The sequence below is a fragment of the Heliangelus exortis genome, chromosome 27 (assembly GCF_036169615.1).
Source record: "Heliangelus exortis chromosome 27, bHelExo1.hap1, whole genome shotgun sequence".
NCBI lineage: Eukaryota > Metazoa > Chordata > Aves > Apodiformes > Trochilidae > Heliangelus > Heliangelus exortis.
In genome coordinates this window covers 1,696,508-1,718,031 of record NC_092448.1, presented here as the reverse complement: position 1 = coordinate 1,718,031, position 21,524 = coordinate 1,696,508, and the positions used below count along the sequence as shown (strand labels likewise).

The window sequence follows — 21,524 nt, the reverse complement described above, 5'->3', positions numbered from 1 at the left end:
ACTGCAAAAGTTCCACTGCCATTGCACAAGTACAGGTTGTTTCCCTAGACAAGTCTAACCCATAAATAGAGGAAAATGGACATCTAGAATTCTCCTTGCCTACCAGGAATTACTGGCAGGACAACTATCTTTTCCCTAACTCTGGGGAAAATGTTAACACAAATGTTAACTGTCACTGTAACAGATTTACAATATAAAGTTATATTTGATCATTTAATCTATGTAACTTGGTTTATAAAATGGACGTATCAACTGTAAAGTTATGTGCCAAAAATATTGTGTGATTGTGACAAATTGTAATAACCTACATATAATGTTTCTTTATTTAACCTAAGTAGAAAATTTTAGTGTATTTACTTATAGAGGCAAGATAGAAGTAGCAAAATATGTTGACTACAAAGAAAAGGTGTATTGTGGCAAAATGCTGTGTGGTTATGTTTACACATTCTTGGAGATAACCTTTGTGGAGAGGGGTTAGCAAAAAAAAAACAAACAAACAAACAAACAAACAAAAAAAAAAAACAAAACAAAAAAAAAAAAAAACCAGGATGTGTCTGCAGAAGAAATAGTGTGGAAAGAAGTTAACAAAAACACAGGATGCGCCTACAGAAGAAATAGTGTGGGAAGGATGTGTCTGAAGAAGAATAAGTATTGTTGGATGTATATGCTCAAGAAGATTTAGTATCGTTGATAAATGACAACTTTTCCAGCAACTCGAGTATGAGCACAGAACGACATGGCCATAAAGGACTATAAATACTTGAGAAAATTTTAAAGAAGTCGCACCCACTTTGAGGAGCAGAGACTCCCGGGTGTCCAGCGCTGTTATTGCGTGTTGTCACTTGCTATTAAATTCCAATTGATTCACTAGTTGGCATGTCCTGGTCAATTGTTTAATGGGACTTAACTTATAACAGCCTTCACCCCTCTTCTCTTTATTGGAGTCCCCAGTGAGCCAAGGACGGGGGGGTTCCCCCTGCCCCCTGCGACCCCCGAGTCCTGCTGAGAGGAGGGGGGGAGGGGCAGGAGGGGACATCGCCTTGGGGACACCAACCCGCGGCACCGCGCTGGGGGGGGGGAGGCTCTTGCCCGGAGCTGTCCCGGTGGTTCCGAGGAGGTTCACTGGTCCCGGGGAGGGGTTCGGCGGTCCCGGTCCTGCTGCTCGATCCCGGTCGGAGTCAAAGCAGGGACAATCAGTGCCGGGACCGAACCGGGTCCCTCCGGGATGGGGGTGACACTGTCGGAGCTCCCTCCCCGGTGCTCCCCCGCCGTAGTGGATGGGGGTGGGGGGTGTCTCTAGACGAGCCCCCCGCTGCCTCCTCCTCTCTGCACCTGGCTGTAGATGGTGGTGAGGAGGTTGTGCTGCTGGGGCAGAAACCAGAGATAAAATGGGAGATGAACCCAATCCGGTCCCTGCATCCCTGAGGGATGGCTTAGGAGCCAAATCCAGCCCTGATTCCATCTCCCCCCCCCCCCGCCCCGCTTCGTCCCCCCCACCTCCTGGGGAGATCTCCTCTGGATCTGACAAGGACAAACTGCAGGGTGGAGACCCTCCCAGAGCATCCCAGTCCTGCCCACCCTGTGATGCATCGTGTCACCTCACACCATCCCTGCGGGGGACACGAGGGGGCTGGCAGTGTCACCCCACGGCCTGGGGGCAGGTTTGAGGTTAATGCTTTGGGAAATGGGGAAATGCCCCCACGGGGAGCCAGGGAGGGGGGTGGGGGGGAGATGGGGGTGGGGGGGAGATGGGGCAGGGACCCCCCCACCCGGGGCAGCTCAGTGATGAGAGTTTGAGGTGTAACTCCCCCCATTCCCCAAAACCCTGGGGTGACAAGGAGATGCTCCTGACTGTGTCCACGCAGGGGGAGAGAAATGCGGATCTGAGAAGCTGAAGTGCCCCCTCGTCCCTTCGCGGGGTGGACAGGCAGACAGACAGGTGGACAGATGGACAGACAGACAGGCAGACAGACCGCAGGACCCATCGGGCAGCTCTGCTTTCAGCTCCTCTCCTCCCTCCCCCCTCTCTGGCCCCCGCTTTGGTTTCCGAGAAGGAAGGCGAGGGAGGGGAACCGACACTGAGCCCTTGGGGGGAGGGGGTTCCAGTCCCCCCATCACACACAGCCCCCCCCCCCTGGAGTAATGGGAGGAGGGGGAAGATTCCCACCGAACCAAACCGCGTCCCATCCCTTCTTGGGCCGGGGGGTAGGAATAATCGGGAGGGGATGAGCAGCCCCCAGCCCCCTGCCCACCCATCGCACCCATCCAACCCCTCCCAGGGTTTGGATGTCACCCCAGTGCGCATCCCAGGATGGGAAACGACCTCCCCTCCGCCCTTCCTCCTCCTCCTCCCCCTCGCAGAAACCCTCAGGGGGACATCGAGGCCCCCCACTCCTAGTTAATTGTCCCTTTTACAAGGAATTACCGACCCTGTTTTGTCCCCCCCCCCAGCCTCCCTCTCCCCCGCGTCCCAGCCTCCCCGGGGACCTAGAATCTCTTGGGCCCTGATTGATGTCACACTGTTCCCCCCCCCGGCCCCCCCCTCACCCTCTCTGCGCACCTTTCACGGCTCCTTCACTGAGGAAGATCCTGGTTTCATCCCAAAAAGTTGACACCCTCCCCTTCCCCCCCACCCCCAGGGCGAGCACCTATTTGGCAACGGGGACCCAAGAGTGGGTTCCCTCTGGGTTCCCTTTGGGCCCTGAGAAATGGGGGGACCCTCAAGACACGGGAGTGCCAAGGGTGGGGACAGCCCCGTCCCCCCTTCCTCTCCTGCCTACCTGCCAGCAGAAGGAGTGAGGCCAGCAGCTGGGGGACACGGGGACAGGGGTGGCTGGGTGGCATCCTCATGGCTCCACGGGGACCTCAGAGTTTTGAGGTGCCTGGGGGAGGTGGGGAAGTGAACATGCAAATTCAGGGCAGCACCTCCCCCCGGGGAGTGACAGGGACCCCATGGGTGGGGTCACCCGTGAGCATGTCCTGGGTGGACACCACCCAGGGCATCTCCCCTCCTGCTGCAACCAGGGTTCGGTGACTCTTCCCAAAGCCCCCTCGGGCTTGTCCTCTACGACTCCAAGCTGGTCCTCAGAGTCCCTGGGCTGTTCCTGAAGCTTCTGGGTTTGTCACCAAAGCCCCCAGGCTTGTCCCCTAGGGTCCTGGGCTGGTCCTGAAGCCCCTCATTGGTCTTTGAGACCCCAAGGCTCATCCCCAAAGCCCCCAGGCTGGTTCTGAAAGCCCGAAGCTCATTGCTGGTCCCCGGAGCCACCCAGCTGGGTCCCTGCTGCCCAACACTTGTTTTCCCCCCTGGAAACCAAATACAATAAATGACAGCAGGGCAGGGTGCTGCCTGTGCTGGGTAAATAAATAATGCCAGCTGGTCCCTGGGGCTGCCCAGCACACCAGGGTAAGGCCATGGGCACCAAATTCTTCACCCCAGAAGCTCTGTCTGTGCCAACACCCCCTCGCCCTCCCCCTCCAGCAACAGCACGTGAAAGAGAAACAGGTCCTGGGGTACAAACCAGTGCTGTCCCCACAGCTGTCACCCCTGAGAGCTGTGTGGGAACACCATGGACTCAGCAGGCCCCCACACCCTGGGACGGGTTTACAGCAATGGGTCCATCTGGAGGAAGAAACCATCTTGCACAAGTGTTACCCCCTCCCCCCCCGGCCCCCAAGCCTCAGCTCCACCAACATTTGTTTGCTCCTTGTACAAAGTTTGGGGAGCCCGGGGGGACCCTGTGGGGGACTGGACACACAGGCAGTGAGGACACATGGACACAGATAGACAGACACACACAGACACACAGACACACACACACACAGACACAGACAGGCACACACACAGACACAGACACACAGACACACACACTCACATAGACACACACACAGACACAGACACACAGGCACACACACACACAGAGACACAGACACACAGACACACACAGAGACACAGACACAGACACACACAGACACAGATACAGACACACAGACACACACAGACACACACACACAGAGACAGACACACACACACAGACTGTCACAACAAGGACTCCGTGGGTCCTCCTTGGCAGATCCACATGGGTGATGTCCCCATGGGTGTCCCCACAGGTGTCTGGGTGCCAATGGTGATGTGGGTGCCCACACAGAGCCCCTGGGAGGGTCTGGGGAGAGGTGGAGGCTGCAGGGAAGGGGGATCTGCCCCGGGGGGTCTCATACAGGTCCTGGGGGTCCCAGCCCTTGCCAGTGCCCCCAACCCCAGTCAGGTCCAGCTGTTGCTTTTAGGGGTGTGACTTTTGGAGCCAAAAATGGGCCAGGACTGGAGAGTGACCGAAGGGTTGACATTTGGAGTTTGAGGCATAAAAAGCAAGACCAGGACCCCCCGGTTGGAGGTGCTGTGAGGAGGGTCCCAAGAGGGGGTGGGGGCCAGCAGGAGTTTCCCGTGGTCACTTCTTGTGTTTGGGCACCGGGTCCCTTGGTTTGGAATTTTGGAGCCAAAATTGATAAAAATGGGAGAGGGGCTGAGGGTGTGAACGTTTGGGGTTTGAGGTGTTTCACTGTCTGGAACTGGAACTGTCTGGAACTGGAGCAGGGGGGATTTTGGGACTCTGTGGGGGGCAGAATGCCGAGGATCAATTTCCCTCATTTCCTGCCGTGCTCTAGAAATGACCAGAAAGGGAACAGCTCCTCTGGCCACCTCCTGCTGGCTGTTAAAACGCTGTTTATGGGGCTGAATATTGGCGGTTTTTTGTTACTTTACTCTTTATGTTATCACCTTTCCCTTCTGTTGATAAAATCTGTATCCGATTGTTTCCAGTCCCCCAAAGTGCCCAGTCTTTATTCCCCTGTTATATTCCCTTTTTCTTGAGGGGGGGAGAATGGAAAGAAATTCTGTACCAGGTTTGTGGTCGCTGAGCCACGGCAAGTGTGAGCCTGAGGCCCAGTTGTTGGAGCTACCGAGGGACCCAGGGGAGGGCAAGAGACAGAGAGAATTTCAGTGGTCACTGTTTGTATTTGGGAGCCAGGATGGGTATATGGAATTCTGGAGCTGAAATTGGTTGAAATTGACCAGAATGGGAGTGAGACAAAGGGGATCAATGGTTTTTTTTCTCTTTGTTTGGGTTCTTTGTTATTTTTTTGTTTTTTTGTTTTTTGTTGTTGTTTTTGGAGTTTTTGTTGGTTTTTTGTGTGTGTATTTTTTTTTTGTTTTGTTTTGGATTTTTGATTTTTTTGTTGTTTTTTGTTGTTTTTTGTTTTTGTGTATTTTTTTGTTTTTTGTTATTGTTTTTGTGGTTTTTGTTTTTTGGATTTTTTGGTTTCTGTGTATTTTTTGTTTTTTGCTTTCTTGTGGGGTTTTTTGTTTGTTTTCTGTTTTTTATTATTTTGGGGTTTTGGTTTTTTTTGATTTTTGGTTTTTGGTTTTTTCAGTGGGTTTTTGTGGTTTTTTTCTTTTTTTTTTCTTTTTCTTTTCTTTTTTTTTTTTTTTTTCTCTGCTGTGGTGCCTGCAGCAGGGCTCCTTTCTGAGCAGCAGCATTGTCAGTGGGTACAGACAGCAGCTCCAGCTGTAGCAGACACCCTGGTGATGCTCTCTGGCCGTGTCTGAGCTGTGCCCTTGTGTGAGGGGGGGGAGCAGTGACCGCAGGGGCAGGAGTGGGGGTGCTCCTTGCTCTCTGCTCTCTGTTCCCTGCTCCCTGCTCTCTGCTCTCCGTACCAGGGGCAGCTCTCACTCTCCCCAGCAGCTCTCAGCCTCCAAAAAGCCATCATCATTCTCATGACTGTGGTTTTTTGTCTTACTCCTTACCAATACATGAGAAAAATTCACAGCACCCACCAGAAGATTGAGAAATGAAATGCTATGGCTACTAAAATCTGCTGGAACCAGCCTGAAATAAGATGGAGTGGTAAAATCTTAAGTTGTGCCAGGGGAGGTTTAGGTTGGATATTAGAAAGAATTTCTTTACGGGAAGGGTGATCAGGCATTGGAATGGGCTGCCCAGGGAAGGGGTGGATTCTCCATCCCTGGAGATATTTCAAAAGAGCCTGGATGTGGCACTGAGTGCCATGGGCTGGGAACCACGGGGGGAGTGGATCAAGGGTTGGACTCTGGGGAGATCAAGGGTTGGACTCAAGGGATCTCTGAGGTCCCTTCCAACCCAGCCAATTCTATGATTTTGTGATCCTATGAATCTCCCAAACCAAAACTGAAAGTGCAATTGCCAACCAAGTTTTTTATCTCTGTCTGGAACACCAGTGCACCCTGCACCACATTATACATCAGTACTGAGGAGCATATTGCAGTGAGGGTTCTTAAGCAGCTTTATCTGAAGCTTCTAACAACTGAGCTGCTGTAGCACCTCTCAGGAGTGGTCCTAACACACATTTAGTTTTTTCATTAGCATTGTCATATGCTGACATATAAAAAAATTTTGTTTTCATCTCTTCTGACAAATCCAGATGTGATGTTATCACTGAATATCAGCGATCCACAAATTTTGAATATGGCTCCGCTCCCCCCTGTTTAATGTTTTAAAAGAGGGAGTTGCTTGTGCAGGATCATGAACAGTTTGCGAAGCTTTATACGCCAATTCTTGTGGAAGTTGTAACACTTCAGTTTGAAACCATGCCTGCAAATCTGCACGTACAGAAGGACCAGCACCGAGTAACATTTGTGCTTGCGCTCCGTATAATGCATCGGTGTTCTGTCTGGGAATCACAGCTGCATTTTCACACAGCATTTGCCATTTATGATGAAATTGCAGTTGTTGAGAAGGAGTTAACAGAGTATTAATGAGCATTTTTGTGTCATATGGCGTCAACAACCAAGCAGTAAAAAGATGGTGCAAAAGAGATTGTGTAAATGATGATTTCAAACCGTACTGCGTAATGGCAGCTTTTATCATTTTCCAATCTAATGCAACCCATTGACCTCCTCCTCCTGGTCCCACAATCACTGGCAGAGGATAAATTGGTGGCAATGGTGACTGAGGAGATAAATTGGGGGTGGGGGTGGGGGGGAAGGCAGTGGTGGCAGAGCAGCCTGGAGCCACGGGCAGGAGGAAGGGGGGGTCTGCATTCCGAAATTCCTCACCCCTGTTCTCCGGCTTCTCTCCCTCTGGGTCCTCCAATGATTCTGGTGGTGTTTTCGATTGCTTTTGGTTTTGCTTCTCAGTCCCATTTTTACTTTTCGTCCAAAGGCTGAATCAGTACAGCCCCCACGGGTGCTGGTGGGGGGTTCTTTAGGTGTCTCAAATAACTGTTTAGAGGTCAAGTCCATGTTTTGGGCATTCATCGGCACTGGTATATCAGGAGTTAAGGCAGCGAACGCTTCTTTTTCTTTTAATGTGTCTCGAACCAGTCTCCACAACGTGGCTGATTTTCTAGCCTCCTTAGATCCTTTGCTAATTCCACCCCATAGGAACTTCCCAGTTTCTTCCCACACTTCCAGCTCGATAGCTATACAAACAGTGGGGATCCGGGCTCTCTCTTCAGCCCACTTGAACAGCTCCTATATCTGTTTCAGGTTATCAGGAATCCCTCTCACAGAGTATCCTACCTAGTAACAGCACTGCTGCCTCTCTGCATTTCCCTCAGGTTTGCAGTGCCCACCTTACAGGGGTGAGTGCCCAGCTCACTTAGAGCTCCTGCTGTGATTCCCAAGCAGGAATTCCCTGTCCACGTTTCCTGATGTCCAGATAAATCCTCGTGTGAAGCAGCCACCAGCAATTCAGAGTCCCTGTTCAGGCACTATTTGCCCGGAAGAGCGCAGTGGACAACACACAGATCAATATAATCCCAGTACTGCCCTTTATTGAGAGCAGCAGGAGCCCTTTTATACACAGCCAGGTTGATAGCAATGTGCTTATATTATGTTGATTGGTACAACACATTCTTCATATGCCACAGGTCACAATCTAACTGGTTAAATACAACTCTTTATGTGCTGTCTATGTGATGCTTTCCCATCCTGTTCTTTTCTGCTGCCAACTCCCTTATCTTTTGCCTGTATCTTTTAATAACCTTGTAGCTCACCCTGGCTAAAGCTAAATAGTCAGGATTGCTCATATGTCCCTGTGTTTCACTGTGATGGTGACAGGGCACAGTCCCAGGCTGCCCAGGGAGGTTGTGGAGTCTCCTTCCGTGGAGACATTCAACACCCGCCTGGACATGTTTTTGTATGACCTGCTATAGCTGACTGTGCTCTGAAGAGGGAAGATGGACTACATGTCCTTTTGAGGTCCCTTCCAACACCTCACTTTCCATGATTCTATGTTTCTTTTGTCTGTTACTTGAAAAGGACAGAAACAGACAGGGTGGTAGACTAGAGGTATAGTTCAGCTTCACAAATAGTCCATAATTACCTCTGGAGACTTTCAAGACCCTACTGGACGTGTTCCTGTGAGGGCTGCCCTGGGGATCCTGCTGGGCCAGGGGGCTTGGACTCAGTGAGGTCCCCTCCAGCCCCTGCCATTCTATGATTCTGACTGAAGCTGTATGAAGCTGTATTTGCCAGAACCTGAATGTCCTGAGGTATGAACAAACCAAACCACTGGAGGTCAGCACTGATTTGTACTTTTAAGCATTGGTTGAAACGTTGTCCGCAATAAGCAGCATTCAAAGATGAAGTTACTGCAATAAAACAGATCTGTGTAACTGACCTGGAACAGTGTGCAGGTCAGAGATGTATTCAACTTGCTGTGAAGTACTGCATTGATAAAATGTAGTTTTTAACAGTACTAAACAGTTTTTAACAGTACTTTTAGTCTAAATCACCAAGTGTGTTTCACTTTTCCCATGTCCACTTGCCTGTCATGTTCTGTCTTGGTCTTCTCTTCATTCAGCTATATAAGCCATTTATATATTTTTATATTTTCATGGTTTTTAGAAGCTTTTTTTTTTTCATATAACCTGTATGTAGTTGTTTTCCTGTATCATTATGGCTGTAGCAAACCAGAATTTCTCAGGCTCAATTATATGGAAGCTTCAGGCTCCTTCTGGCTCCTCACACCCCAATGAGTGCTGCCCACAGTGACACAGTCACCAGTGACTGCTGCCTGCCCTGTGACATTGCCACCCCTGTAACTGCTCACTCAGCTCAGTGAATGGGCAGTGCCTGTCCCCTTCCCTGTCCCAGTACCCGTCCCTCTCCCTTTCCCCCTCTCCCTCCCCCCATCCCTCTCCACTGAAACAATTAAATCACCTCCACAGCACTTTGTTACTCTTCAGTCAGAGTTCTTTATTACAGCACGAGGGCTAACTCCACCCTTAGGTGTGTCAGGTGCTGTAATGAAGAATCCCGAGGTTGTTGGGGTGAGGTCCTTTGTTCCCTCTGCTGACCACCAAGGGATGGATACTCTCTGCTTGGCTGTGGGACCCTTGGGTACCCCCAGAGATTTCTCTGCAGGGGCTCGTCACCACACTCTGATCACCCCAGGAGCAGACAAGGGCCACCTGACAAAGGTTTGCTCTACTTTGGTTTTGGTTTTGGGGGCTTCTCAGTTTGGGGCTTTCCATAAGTCCATAAAAGACAGAGGAAAGGTGTATACCGGGCTCCTGGAGCCTTAATGGGACACACTGGTTGACATTCCTCGGGATGTGCTTTGGGATGTATTCTGGAAAAAATGGAAATCATTTACGGATGTTCTGGGTGGCAATGTGGGAAAAGAAAACTTTATAAAGTTGTCACGGCTTAACACTGGCCCGGCAATTAAACTGAGTAACAGACACCCTCTACTAGTCTCTCTCTCCTCCCTGATAAAGAAAGGAGAGAGAATAAGGGAGAGAGACTGATGGGTTGGAAACTAAACTACGCAACTTTAATGAAACAGTAATGATAAATAGGAAAAATTACTAAATATATACAAATATACAGGAAAATGGATACCACATTCCTCCCCCCTTTTCCCCCAATAACTCTCATGTCACCACCGAGGCTGCAGGGCAGCCCTGGGAAAGTCCAGGCTGGACTCCTGGGGTCGGGAACTGGAGGCAGGAACACAGATATGGGCATGGATCAGGACCACAGGCAGAGGAACAGATGGAATCCTTCCAGGATGCTGGGTGAAGGAAGGGAAGCAGGAAAGGCAGGAAGGGCAGGCAGCAGAAGCTGGAAGCAGGAAATCTGGCTTGGCCATCGTGATTCCTCAAATTTATACTGAGGATGATGTATATGGGATGGAATACTCTGTTTGGTCAATTCTGGCATCTATCTTGTCCGTTCCTCCCCAAAGGAGGGATGCAGGTGGGACCTCTTTATCCTCCTGGAGGGTAAAGGGGCAGAGGGGGGACGGTGGGGGGAGGGGGGGGGGTGGGAGGGGGAAGGGAGTGAAAGGGGGGAAAGAGGGGGGGAAAGAGGAGAGCAGGAGAGGGAGAGGACTACACAGGAGAGGAGAGGGGGAAGGGGAAGAAAGGGGAGAGGGAGGGAGGGGGGGAGAAGGGAGAGGGAGAGGGAAAGGCAAAGGAGAAGGTAAGGGGAAGAGGGGAGAGGACTATGCATCAAAAAACCACCAGGGAAGGGCAACAGGGCTGTCATCCATGCAACAGACTAAGAACATTTATTCAGACTGACAAAAACATTTTCATCTCTTGTGATCCATCAGAAGATATGGAATAAGTTCCCAAAGATGTAGTTTAACGTTCATCAGTGTCTGGGGAGAAAAGAGAAAGGATTCCTGGTGTTAATTCTACAGGAGAGAGGGGCAAAGAGGTCACTGTCAGAACATTACAGCTATGAAGCCAGAGCTGAACACTCTCTGTGATTAAAAGCAGACAGCAACAAAAGGAAATGGTCTCAGTGGCTTCCTGCTTCGAAAAGGCACCAGTCACTGCAAAGCTGTGACTCTGGAGTAATCATTACAAAGTAGGTGCAATTCCTCCTGGGACATCTGGCCTCACATCACAGAACATGTTTGATGCCATGTACGACAAACATTCAGCTCCTCTGACAATTGCCTGAACACCACTGAGTGATCTTTCCCTAAAGAAAGGATAACTTTTGTCACTGATTAGCCTCTTCTTGCCTATTCAAAAAAAAAAAAAAAAGACTGCAACAGAGGGGCTACAAACACAAGCAACGAGTAAGGGACAGCAAAGACCAAGAACTGACAGCAGAGGGTGTGTGTTACGAGCCAGTGATGAAGGCAATCACTGGACACGGGAGGAGAAGTGAAAGAAAATTTAACTTAAAGCTTAGCTGGGAACATCCTATGGCATCATCTTCTTTCTCAGTTTCTTTTGTAAAAGAAAGCAGTTACGCAGTACTTGATCCAGAGTTCAGTATTTTCTTTGGTCTCTGAGCACTCTTGGAAAACAGTACAACCCTCAAAATTAAAACTCTTCACCCCTACCACACGTAGCTGTCTACCGTTTGGATAAGGAGGAGTTGTTTTGGTATATTACACCATGAGGTTTAGAACTACAAATGAGTTGTAACTTTAAAGTAAAAAGCCTTGTTTACAGATGTTCTTCAGCAGTAGCTGAGGACAGGATTTCAAAATGTTTACCTTGACTGCGTAACAGGAGCTGATCTCTTCCCCAATGACTCTGCTCCTATGGGTGAACTTGGGAAGCTTTCTGCTGAACTCAGACTTCTGATCAGAGCCAGAGTGGTGCCAGGATGTCCCAGGTGAGTTGAATGGTGAAATGGACTGACAGCCAGACCTCCACTGATGGGAAGTGTGTTCTTCCACTTTCCATGAAGCTTTCTGTGGGCGTTTCCTTTTCTTTCATCAATTCTGAAACATTCAGACACATACAAAGAATTATCTCTGGCAGGAACAGTAGAGGGGATTAGGAGTGACCAAACCCAGAACAGCATTTGACCTGAGGGGTTTTGGAGAGCCTGAATCTTAGCAGTCAGACCACCTGCAAGGAGCAGAGAGTTGCCAACACTTGGGACTGCTCAGCACTAGAGCTTCAAAGCAATCTGTGAATGGAGTTTGTTCTGGAATTTTGGGAAAACTTCATGCACCTTGGATTTAGCCTCTCCCAATTCCTTCTCCAAGCCCAGGTTGGCTTCTTCCAGGTTCCTGCAGCGCCTCGTAGCAACTTCCAGAGAAGCTTCTGTCCCAGAAAGATTTTTAAGAGCTTCAGCAAGCTTCTGCTGCAGCTCTCTGACATTGCCCTGATGAAATGGTTAGATGAGCATGAAAAAAGTTATAATAACATGAACTCTTTCCTTAATTTAACTAATTTGATTATACAGTTAGACCTGTCTTGAACTCAGTAGGTAGGAAAATTTTGCCTGCCACCAGCAGTCAGCAGCTGAGCACCTCCAAATTATCAGCAGCTGCACATGAGGATTTCTGTTTTCTAATACATAAAAAAGATTCAAATATTATACTTCTTGAACAATACACCAGCATACACTGAATCATGTGTTTTTTTAACAAAACTCAAAGCAATCTCTTGTGATGCAAGAGCCACAGTTTGACTGCAGATATTACTCTGGTGACTAAAGGCAGGACTTTGTATTAGATGGTTCTTGGGTCTGTTTTTCTATTAAACAAACAGAATTAAATGAATACATGTATCTGAAAGCTCTTTTGAAAAACACTTGAAGTTTATGTTGAAAGACATGCCTGTCTGTTTTCTTACCAAGTTCATTTCAGAGTAACAACTGCCTCCCTGCTGACACATTTGCTTTCACAAATCTGGACAGGCCCTCCATTCATCCAGCCACCCACCCGACTACCATCTCCCAAAGGAACCTGGTATTTTGGCACTAGGAATACAACGTGATTCACAGGGGAAAACCATTGACAGCACTCCTGGAGTTCTTCCCCCTCTTCCCTCTTAAAGAAACTGAAAAATGAAGAATAAGGTGGTTATCTGACACATGCAGGTATTCACCTCACTCAAACACTCCAGGGTTGAGAGGAAGAAGGAAATGGAATTTTAAAGCACTGTTCACATCACTCAGGCAGACAAACAGCACACCAGTGTCTAATTACTCAACAGGACTAGTTCCTGTTTTCCAGAAAGTAAAGATTAAAAAAATGGGTATGGCAGCTTTTAAACCTTTGCTCTGCCTGGGACTGGTAGAATTTGCAGAATGACAGTTTAACTGACATTCTAACCAGCCTGCTGACCAGTTAATTAGCCTAAACACAGCCAAGGAAGAACAAATTTAAATATTCCTACGCATCACAAAATATACAACAGAAAGCTTAGGTCAGTGGCTGCAATTGATTTTTTGAGGAACAAGCAGGTCCCTCAGGATGTTAACAGCGTTCCGTTAGAAATTAACAGCAGAACACTGCTAAGAGCCTTCAACACTGCAAACAGTGTATACTTTACCTCTCTTTTTACTTTGTCGGCCTCATATTTAAAAACTTGTTCTCTTAACCCAGCACACGTGGCCTTTAATTCCTTGTTGAACTCTTCCAGCATGTAAGCTTGCTTCTCAGCAGCAGCTCTGAGTTTGTGGAAAATGTCATTAAACCATCCCTGGGCAACAGTCACTGCACTTCCTTGGATGAGCTGCTGCTCCTTCAGGTTTTCCAGCAGCTGATGGAGTAAATGGCTTTCCATCTGGAGCTGGGCCAATGCCTCCTGCATGGACAGAGGAGAATCACCACAGAATCATTAAGGCTGGAAAAGACCTCTGGATCCTCCAGTCCAACTGGGAAACCAACACAACCATGCCTACTAAACCATGTCCCAAAAATGGAAATACTGTGCTCCACTCTCCCCTGAGGTGTTACACAGGACTCTAGACCCCCTCTGCCCAGCCCTGCCCCATATGCCCAACACCAACAGGATACCTGCCCTATTCCCCTCATGAATGCCCTCAGAAAAAAAACTTCTCAAACACTTCCTGACATGGCCAAACACACACGTGTTTTGCAGAGGCAGGGAAAGCATCAAAAGTCATCAAATTTCAAGGTTTCTTGCATGAGCTTTCTCTTACAAAGAGAAAGACCAGGCGTGTTTAATCACGCGCACCTGCCTGTTACAGAAAAATCTCCCTCTTCCCTTCAATCTGCATTTTGCATGGGGAAAAAATAAGCATTTGACAGCATTGTTTGTCTGCACAGCACAGCAGGAACAACACTCGTCAAAACTGAAGCACACCAGCTGGAAAACAAAGCAGCAGTACAGTAAATAGCCAGCATCATGGAAAGGATTTTTCCCCATCCTAAGAAGACTGTACCCAACTTCAGACAGTAACACAACCTTCCTCTGCAGGACTCTGCCATGGCTGTTGGTCACTTTCTGGTTACTTTTCTTTACCTTACTATATAATGCAATTTACTCTATAATGCCACTTACCAGTCCAGACTCTAATGCAAAATATTTGGCTTCACATACCTGCACCCCAGAGTTGTCAGTGGCATCCTTTAGGCCTCTTTTTTTCACAATGTGATGACATGGAAAGTCGATCCTGAGTGTTCACCTACAAGGAAAACCATAGTATTCTTCCAAGGATTTTTCCAGCAATGGAGAGCAGAGTTATACCTCAGTAGTGTGAGCAGTTTGACTTTTCTCCTTTCTTCTTGTACAGGGTGATGATGACTGCACAACGGAAATCTGGTGGTAGTACCCCTTTTTCCCAACAACTCACAAGGAACTTGTGAAATTGAGCATGGAGTGCTCTGCCTCCATGCTCCCAGACTTCAGGTGGGATTCCATCAACCACAGCTGCCTTGCCAGTTTTCATGTGCTGTATGAGTCTCTCCCAAAGTAGGGGCTGTGTCCAATTGGGTTTTCACTGGCTGGTGTGTAATGTGCTAAATTGCTGAGCCTTGGACTACTCGGCTGGCACTGAAGAGAGTCTGAAAACGTTCAGACCATGGGGTCAGGATGGAGGAGAGAAGCATTGCTGTCTCTTCTGTGAGAAGCATTTGGCCATGTGCACTGAGCAGGGGGCTTTGGACCTGATGCGTGGGTCCATACCCTGCTTTCAGAGCTTCATAGAGCCCTCGGTGGTCACCCATAACTGCGCACAGTCTTGTCTGTCAGGCTGATCCACCACTTGTTGTGGATGTCTCCAAAGTTTCTGTGGAGCTCACTGCATTAAGAGGAAACGCTGCTTTTCTGACATGGCAAGATGGCTGAGCAAGGTGTGCTTGGTGAGTGGTTCTCTTCTTTGTTAACAAACCTTGGATCTCTTGGTGTTTTCATCAATCTTTGTTTTTCTTTGAGGAGAGCCCTGGGGATTCTTCAGAGGACTGAAGGATGCTCTTGTTAGTGCGCTGCCAAAGCGCTTCAGGAGAGGGATCTCTGGGATGATCTAAAAGTCCAGCTTGAAGGTTTACCTGGAAGCTGTTTCTCACTGTATCTTTTTGAAGATGGCTAACTTTGAGCCTCCTCCCTGGGATGCCACCCCTCTTAGGTTTGGGCTTCAAGCAGAGGGTAAGTTTGCATGGCACAAGGCAGTGGTCTGTAGGACATTCTGCACCAGACATCGCTCTGCTAAGACGGACATCGCCAACATTTCTCTGGTGCACTAAGACACAGTCAGTGAGGTGCCAGTGCTTGGATCCAGGATGCTTCCAGGTTGTCTTCAGGCTGTCTTTCTGTTGGAAGAGTGTTGGTGATAGTGAGCTGTTGCTCAGCACAAAACTCCAGCAGGAGAAGTCCACTGTCATTACAGTTTCCAACACCATGCTTGCCCAGGACTCCTTTCCAGGCTTCATAGTTCTTTCCTACTCCGGTGTTGGAGTCACCAAGGATTGTGATCTTAGCATCTGCAGGAACCTTTTGGGTGAGGCAGTGCAGGTGGCTGTAGAATTTGACCTTTTCTGCATGGTCAGCTTGGAGGGTTGGGGCATAGGTACTGAGGAAAACAACATGGTGCTTGTTGTGGAGTGGGAGGCGTAAGGAAATAATGAGATCCTTATGACCAGTCAGCAAATTTTCAAGTTTGGAGGCCTGGAATACCCATGAATAAAAGCATAATCCTCAGCTGTCAGCCCAGCAGTGTCTTCATGGGAAACATCAGCACTGTAGTGAAGGAGAACTTTGATCAAACTAAGATTCCCACCACCAGCAGCAATTATGAGTAGGGTTCTGAAAGATTCAAAACATCCTATGAAATGGATCATTTTACACAGACACTGTCATTAGTTTCATTCCTGCTTGCTCTCAGAAAAAGTCTTTTCCCCATTATTTCACAATGAACAAAAGAAAAAGCAGGTTCCATTAAAAGCAATAACATGGGAGAGGGAGTAAAAACAACTGCGTTGTCAGACAAAGATGCCACATATACAACACTTCAGTGCACATGAGGCTGCTGTGCAGGAGGTGGTTTCTCAAACTGAGGCAGTGCTGCCAGGCTCGTGACACATCTCCTGCGAGACAATGCTTCCCGGACATCCCCAATGCAGAAAGCAGCCCCTGAGGTACCAAAGCAACCAAACTCAGACTGCTTTCACAAGACGTACAGAAACAGCTCCTTCCACGTGCCCCCCTGCTTTTGGTCAGAGCACATTCCCATGCTTCTCAGCAATCCAACAGAAAGAATACTCAAAGGACCCATGTGGATAAGCCCCTTACCTTTGATGCTGGTCTCCAGCATGCACGTCAACTCCTGTTTTTAGGAGAAACTCAACTGTCTCTTCCTGACCTTCAGAGACAGCAAGAGCTAGTGGGGTAAAGCCCTCCTGAAAGGACAGACAAATACACCAAGTTAATCATCAAAGTAAAAAATAGTCTTCAACAGAAATATTGCTGCTGTTTTCTGAAACAACTTCCTGAAAAAATAAAAATTTACCTTATTTTTGGCATGAAGATTGGCATTATGCCTTAGTAACCAATCTGATTTTTTGAGTTTTAAATTGTAAGCATGGTCAGAAACTGGAACACATTTCCCAGAAAAGGCTTAGGATTGTCCATCTTTGGGGATGTCCAAAACCCAGCTGGACATAGCCCTGAGCAACCTCTTATGGATGACTGAGCAGGGCTGGGGCTGTGCTACATGATCTTCAGAGGCCCCTTCCACCCTCCCCCATTCTCTGGTTCTCTGAGTTTTGTGCAGGGTTCCCAGGGGAATAACTTTGTGTTTTATGTCAATGAGCAGGCTCGCCAGGCAACATCCCCACAATCAAGAGAAGAACTGAGAGAATGTGCACTGTACTGCACAGGCCACAGACAGCAAGAACCTCAGGAAGGGAAGCACTCTTCCAGCCCTCACAAGAGGAGCAGTAACTCCAACGGCCAAAGAAATGGGGCCATAAACCAGCAACCTGGAGAGAAAGGCCCTCACTCAAGGACTGAAGGGAGAGTTGTGACCAACTTCACCAGCTCCTCCAGAAGAATCCCTCAGTGGTACTTTGTGGGAACAGTCTGGGCCTTCACAGATAGAAGAGGGGCGCCTGGAGCTGAAAGAACAACAGAAAAGGCCCCCCAAAGCCCTGAACCTCTGATCGTTTTCAAGCAAGTACAAGCAACAGCAAAATCCTGGGGAGAAGAGAGCCCTAACATGTCAAATAAGGCACAGGTAGAAGAAAAAAGCACGAAAACTACCGCCTAGACCAAAAGATGATCCCAAAACAGGACCAATCCTAAGCAAAGCAGTAGGAGTTGAGGTGGTAGAAGAAACCACTTTCCCTCCTCTCTGGAGCCTTCACAAGCCAAGAAGGTCCACTGGACACTCGAAAGATCCTTCATTGCCACAGAAGCCACAGCATGACAAATACATGAGGGATGAAAGTACTCTGCAGCAGTCATTCTTTCACTTGGACCAAATAGCAACTGCAACGTTTTTACAGCATTAGGAAAATGGGTTTGCATCACTAAGTTTGAATCAAAGCCCAACAGCATCAAGAGACAAAACATTTCCGGTATAAAATTCATCCCAACATTAAACAGTACTTGGCTACAAACCTTGTATTTTATCTGGCTGAAAGAAAAGAGAAAAGTGATTAAAGAGCTGAAGAAGAAAGAAAAATGGCCTTTAGTTCAAAGATCTTCAGGGAGAAATAAGAACATGGCTTATGTAAATGAAGCAAGTTAAAACAGCAACAGTGCCAAGACTCTTGCAACACAAGAGTGCAGATGGAAAATAGAAACAGAAACAGACCATGCGGTTTGGAACTACAAATAAATTGTAACAGCCCTGCTCATGGATTCTCTTCAGGAGTAGCAGAGAACAGGATTTTAAAATGCTGACCCGTGCCTCATAGGCTTGCAACCCTGTTTTTTGACAGCATGATCAGTGTTGTTACTGTTGGAACACTCCAGAAAAATTAAAGATAGTTCTAATGAAGGCAAAGGGTCTTAAGGAATTTTCCTCACTAATATGCTAGGCTTACATACATAATGCTCACCAGATGTAAGAGAGGAAAACCAGCAGGAAAACACTGGAAAAAAAAAGGAGCCTTTTATTAGCACTCCAAAAAGCATCTGTTTACCTTTCTTTCTTCTACAAAGCTTCTATGTTTTACTTCCTCCAAATTCAGATTTTCCTATTTTTCTTAATCAAAAATGCTTTCTTGGAGGGTATTTTTTATGTTGCCTAATTCCCATCTGAGATCTCTGATTCTGCACATCAGAAGCTTTCTCTGTGCATGGTGGTCACAGGCTCTGATCTCTTCTAGACTGTCCTGGGAGGCTGCCTGCTCCTGAAGCAGATAACACACTTGCAACCACCACAGGGAAAGAGGGAACTCTCCCTGCCCACCAGTTGTACCGGCCCAGTGTCAAGGCCCAGCTTTACTCTGGGAGGCAACTGTGCCTCCTCACTCCCCTCAGCAGCCAAGGCAGAAGCCCAGAGCAACCACCCTCAAGAATTCATTTGGGAAGAATGCCCCCTCTCTCTCAGCAATATTTCCAGCTGCTAAACAAAGACCACTGTCTCTGGAAGACAGAAAAGGATTCCTCAAAGAAGTGAGGAGGATGCCTCACCTCCAGCCCTCCCCTCCCATCACCTCTTTCCTGAGCACTGTCCCCTGCACAGTGACAACAGGACCTGTAGGTCTGGCCACGACAAGGACAAGTTCCAGTCCCCTACAGTACCAAACCTACAAGATGCTGCCACGGCCCCAAGCTGCTCTCAGCCCTGACCCTCACCCATGGACACCATGACCTGGCAGGAATGCAGATCTGCCTGTCCCCAGGGGCTGCCCTGGGGATCTGCACTCTTGGCTCATCCCCATGGCTCTCTGCTACCAGAGCTCTGCTGCTCTTCTTGGGAAGGGGGTGTGGGACTGCTCCTTCCCCTGGAGCTCATGGGCCCTGACAGCCTTGTGGGGACTCTTCCCATTTCCCTGCCTCTACACAACAGCAGCCCTTGAGGTGCCTTGCAGAGACTGCTTTGCACATCACCTTTTCATCTTTACTCATGAGGAGCACTGCTTTGCTCTTCAGCACACAACAGGATCTACAGGCAGGACCTGCACCTTACCTTCTCCCCACAGCAGCTGCACTTACACCTCCATCTGTCAGCCAACTTCCACAGAAAGCATAGAGACCCAATTCCTGAGACTATTTCATCAGATTTCCCACCCAACAGGCTGGTATAACAATGGAAACAGATGCCCCTACAAGCAAAGGCAAAGAGGGGATTTTGATTCACATCTTGTTCTCCCTCTTGCTCTTTTCTCAGCCAAACCAGCCAAGAGCTGGCAGCTGCTCTGAATTTGTACTTATATTTTTTGTCTGAAGAAAAGGAGAAAAGGGCAAGACTGCTCCTTAGAAACTGGCAGCTGTTTCTTGTTCTCCAAGCCCTAGTTCACTTGCAGCCCGTTCCTTCAGTACATTTTTCTGCAAGGTTTTTAGGCTCCCACTATTCTCAAAACATGCAGCAGCTCCTCCAGGCACATTGAGCACTCTTGGAAAACAGTACAACCCTCAAAGACAAAACTCTTCACCCCTACTACCACATGTAGCTGTCTACTGTTTGGATGAGGGGGAGTTGTTTTGGTATATATACGCCATGTGGTCTGGAACTACAAAAAAGTTGTAACTTTAGGCTACGAAGCTCAACCTTGCTTACAGATGCTCTTCAGCAGTACATGAGGACAGGATTGCAGGGGGATGGTCTCGCATCACAGGATTACAAAATGTTTACCTTGACTGCATAACAGGAGCAAATCTCTGTTCCCCACAGACTCTGCTCCTATGGGTGAACTTGGGAAACTTCCTACTGAACTTGGACTTGTGCCCATAGCCAGACTGGTGCCAGGATGTCCCAGGTGAGTTGAATGGTGAAATGGACTGACAGCCAGGCCTCCACTGATGGGAAGTGTGTTCTTCCATCTTCCAAATTACTTTCCTTTGTTTCCATCAGTTCTGAAACATTTAGACACATAACAAAAATTATCTTTGGAAGTAACTTTGGCCCAGTTACCCTCCAGGTCTTTGATTATAATTCAACTTGTGAAAGTAGAAGGGATTAGGAGAGACCAAACCCAGAACAGCATTTGATACGAGTTTTTTTTGAGAATTTCTCAGCAGTCACACTAGCCACAAGGAGCAGCAAGAGTTACCAGCACTTGGGACTGCTCAGCACTAGAGTTTCAAAGCAATCTGTGAATGCCATTTTCTTACACAGCTTCTTCCAAAAGGCAGAGGGCACCTGCACAACAACTCTGAGCTACACACCCTTTTCCCATGGGAAGTTCAAACCATGCCCCTCAAATGGAAGCCAAAAAAGATATCCACTTTTTTCCTTCATATAATCAGATTCTGTTCTCTGAAGGGCCCATCCTTATTCAAGCAGTACAGAACATAAAATTCATGGGGGGTGGGGGGAGTTGCCATTCACTGAAGAAAAGCAGGAGATTATTAAAGTCTGGCAAAAAGGCTGGCTGTTAAAGTACAACTAATAATTAAAAAAAACATTAATTCCATGTTACTCTCGGAATGCCCAAGAGAAATTAAGACAGAGGGAGGGTTAAAGGAACCTTCCTCACAAATATGCCATCTCAGGAGTACAGACATTATGCTGGCCAGATGTAGAAGAGAAAATTTTGGAGGAAAATGCATCAGAAAAAAAAATAGTCTCTTATTACCATTTCAAAAAGCATGTACCTACCTTTCCAGTTCATTTTGTAGGCATCTTCTCTTTTTCACTTCCTCCAGATACAGCTGTTCGTATTTTTGTATTTGAACAATGTTCTCTCTCAGGGTGTACTTCTTACTTTCCAATTCCTGTTCAAGGCCTCCAATTCTGCAGAGCAGCAGCTTTCTCTCTGCATCATGGTCATGGGCTCTGCTCTGTTCCAGTCTGTCCTGGGAAGCTGCCTGCTCCTGAAGCAGGCAACACACTTTTACCCACCACAAAGAAAAAGGGAACTCTCCCACCCCTCAGCTGAACCTGCCCAATGTCAAGGGCACAGATTTACTTACTCCCTGAGGCACCTTTCCCTCAGCCTCAGCCCCCCTTTGTGGCTCCTGTGTTGAGCTGCGCTGGGCTTTGCCTCTCCAGCTGCTCCTGGTACTTGCTGTTGGTTTGCTCCTTTCTCCCGTCTCGTCCCTCCCTTTCTCCTTGAGTTCACCTCTTCCCAGCCTGTCTCCTTCCTCGCCCTGTCCCTGCCTTGTCCCTTCCATTCTCCTGTGCCCCACAGCACTCCGTAAGGAGGCTGATC

The 21,524-nt window shown here is 48.0% G+C and overlaps 1 protein-coding gene across 11 annotated transcripts in view; it reads right to left on the bottom strand.

Annotated features, from left to right (window-relative positions):
- The window catches only part of LOC139787602 (POTE ankyrin domain family member B-like), a 247,762-nt gene that overhangs the window by 32,048 nt on the left and 194,190 nt on the right, over positions 1-21,524 (bottom strand). For 9 of the 11 annotated variants that reach the window (XM_071726819.1, XM_071726827.1, XM_071726823.1 and 6 more), the window contains one exon: positions 11,963-12,115. In XM_071726819.1, the coding sequence (XP_071582920.1) occupies positions 11,963-12,115 (153 nt within the window). Of the gene's footprint in view, positions 1-11,962; positions 12,116-14,646; positions 15,940-16,491; positions 16,599-20,971; positions 21,187-21,524 lie in introns of those variants that run through there. The other 2 variants (XM_071726825.1, XM_071726824.1) reach the window with 2 other exon arrangements.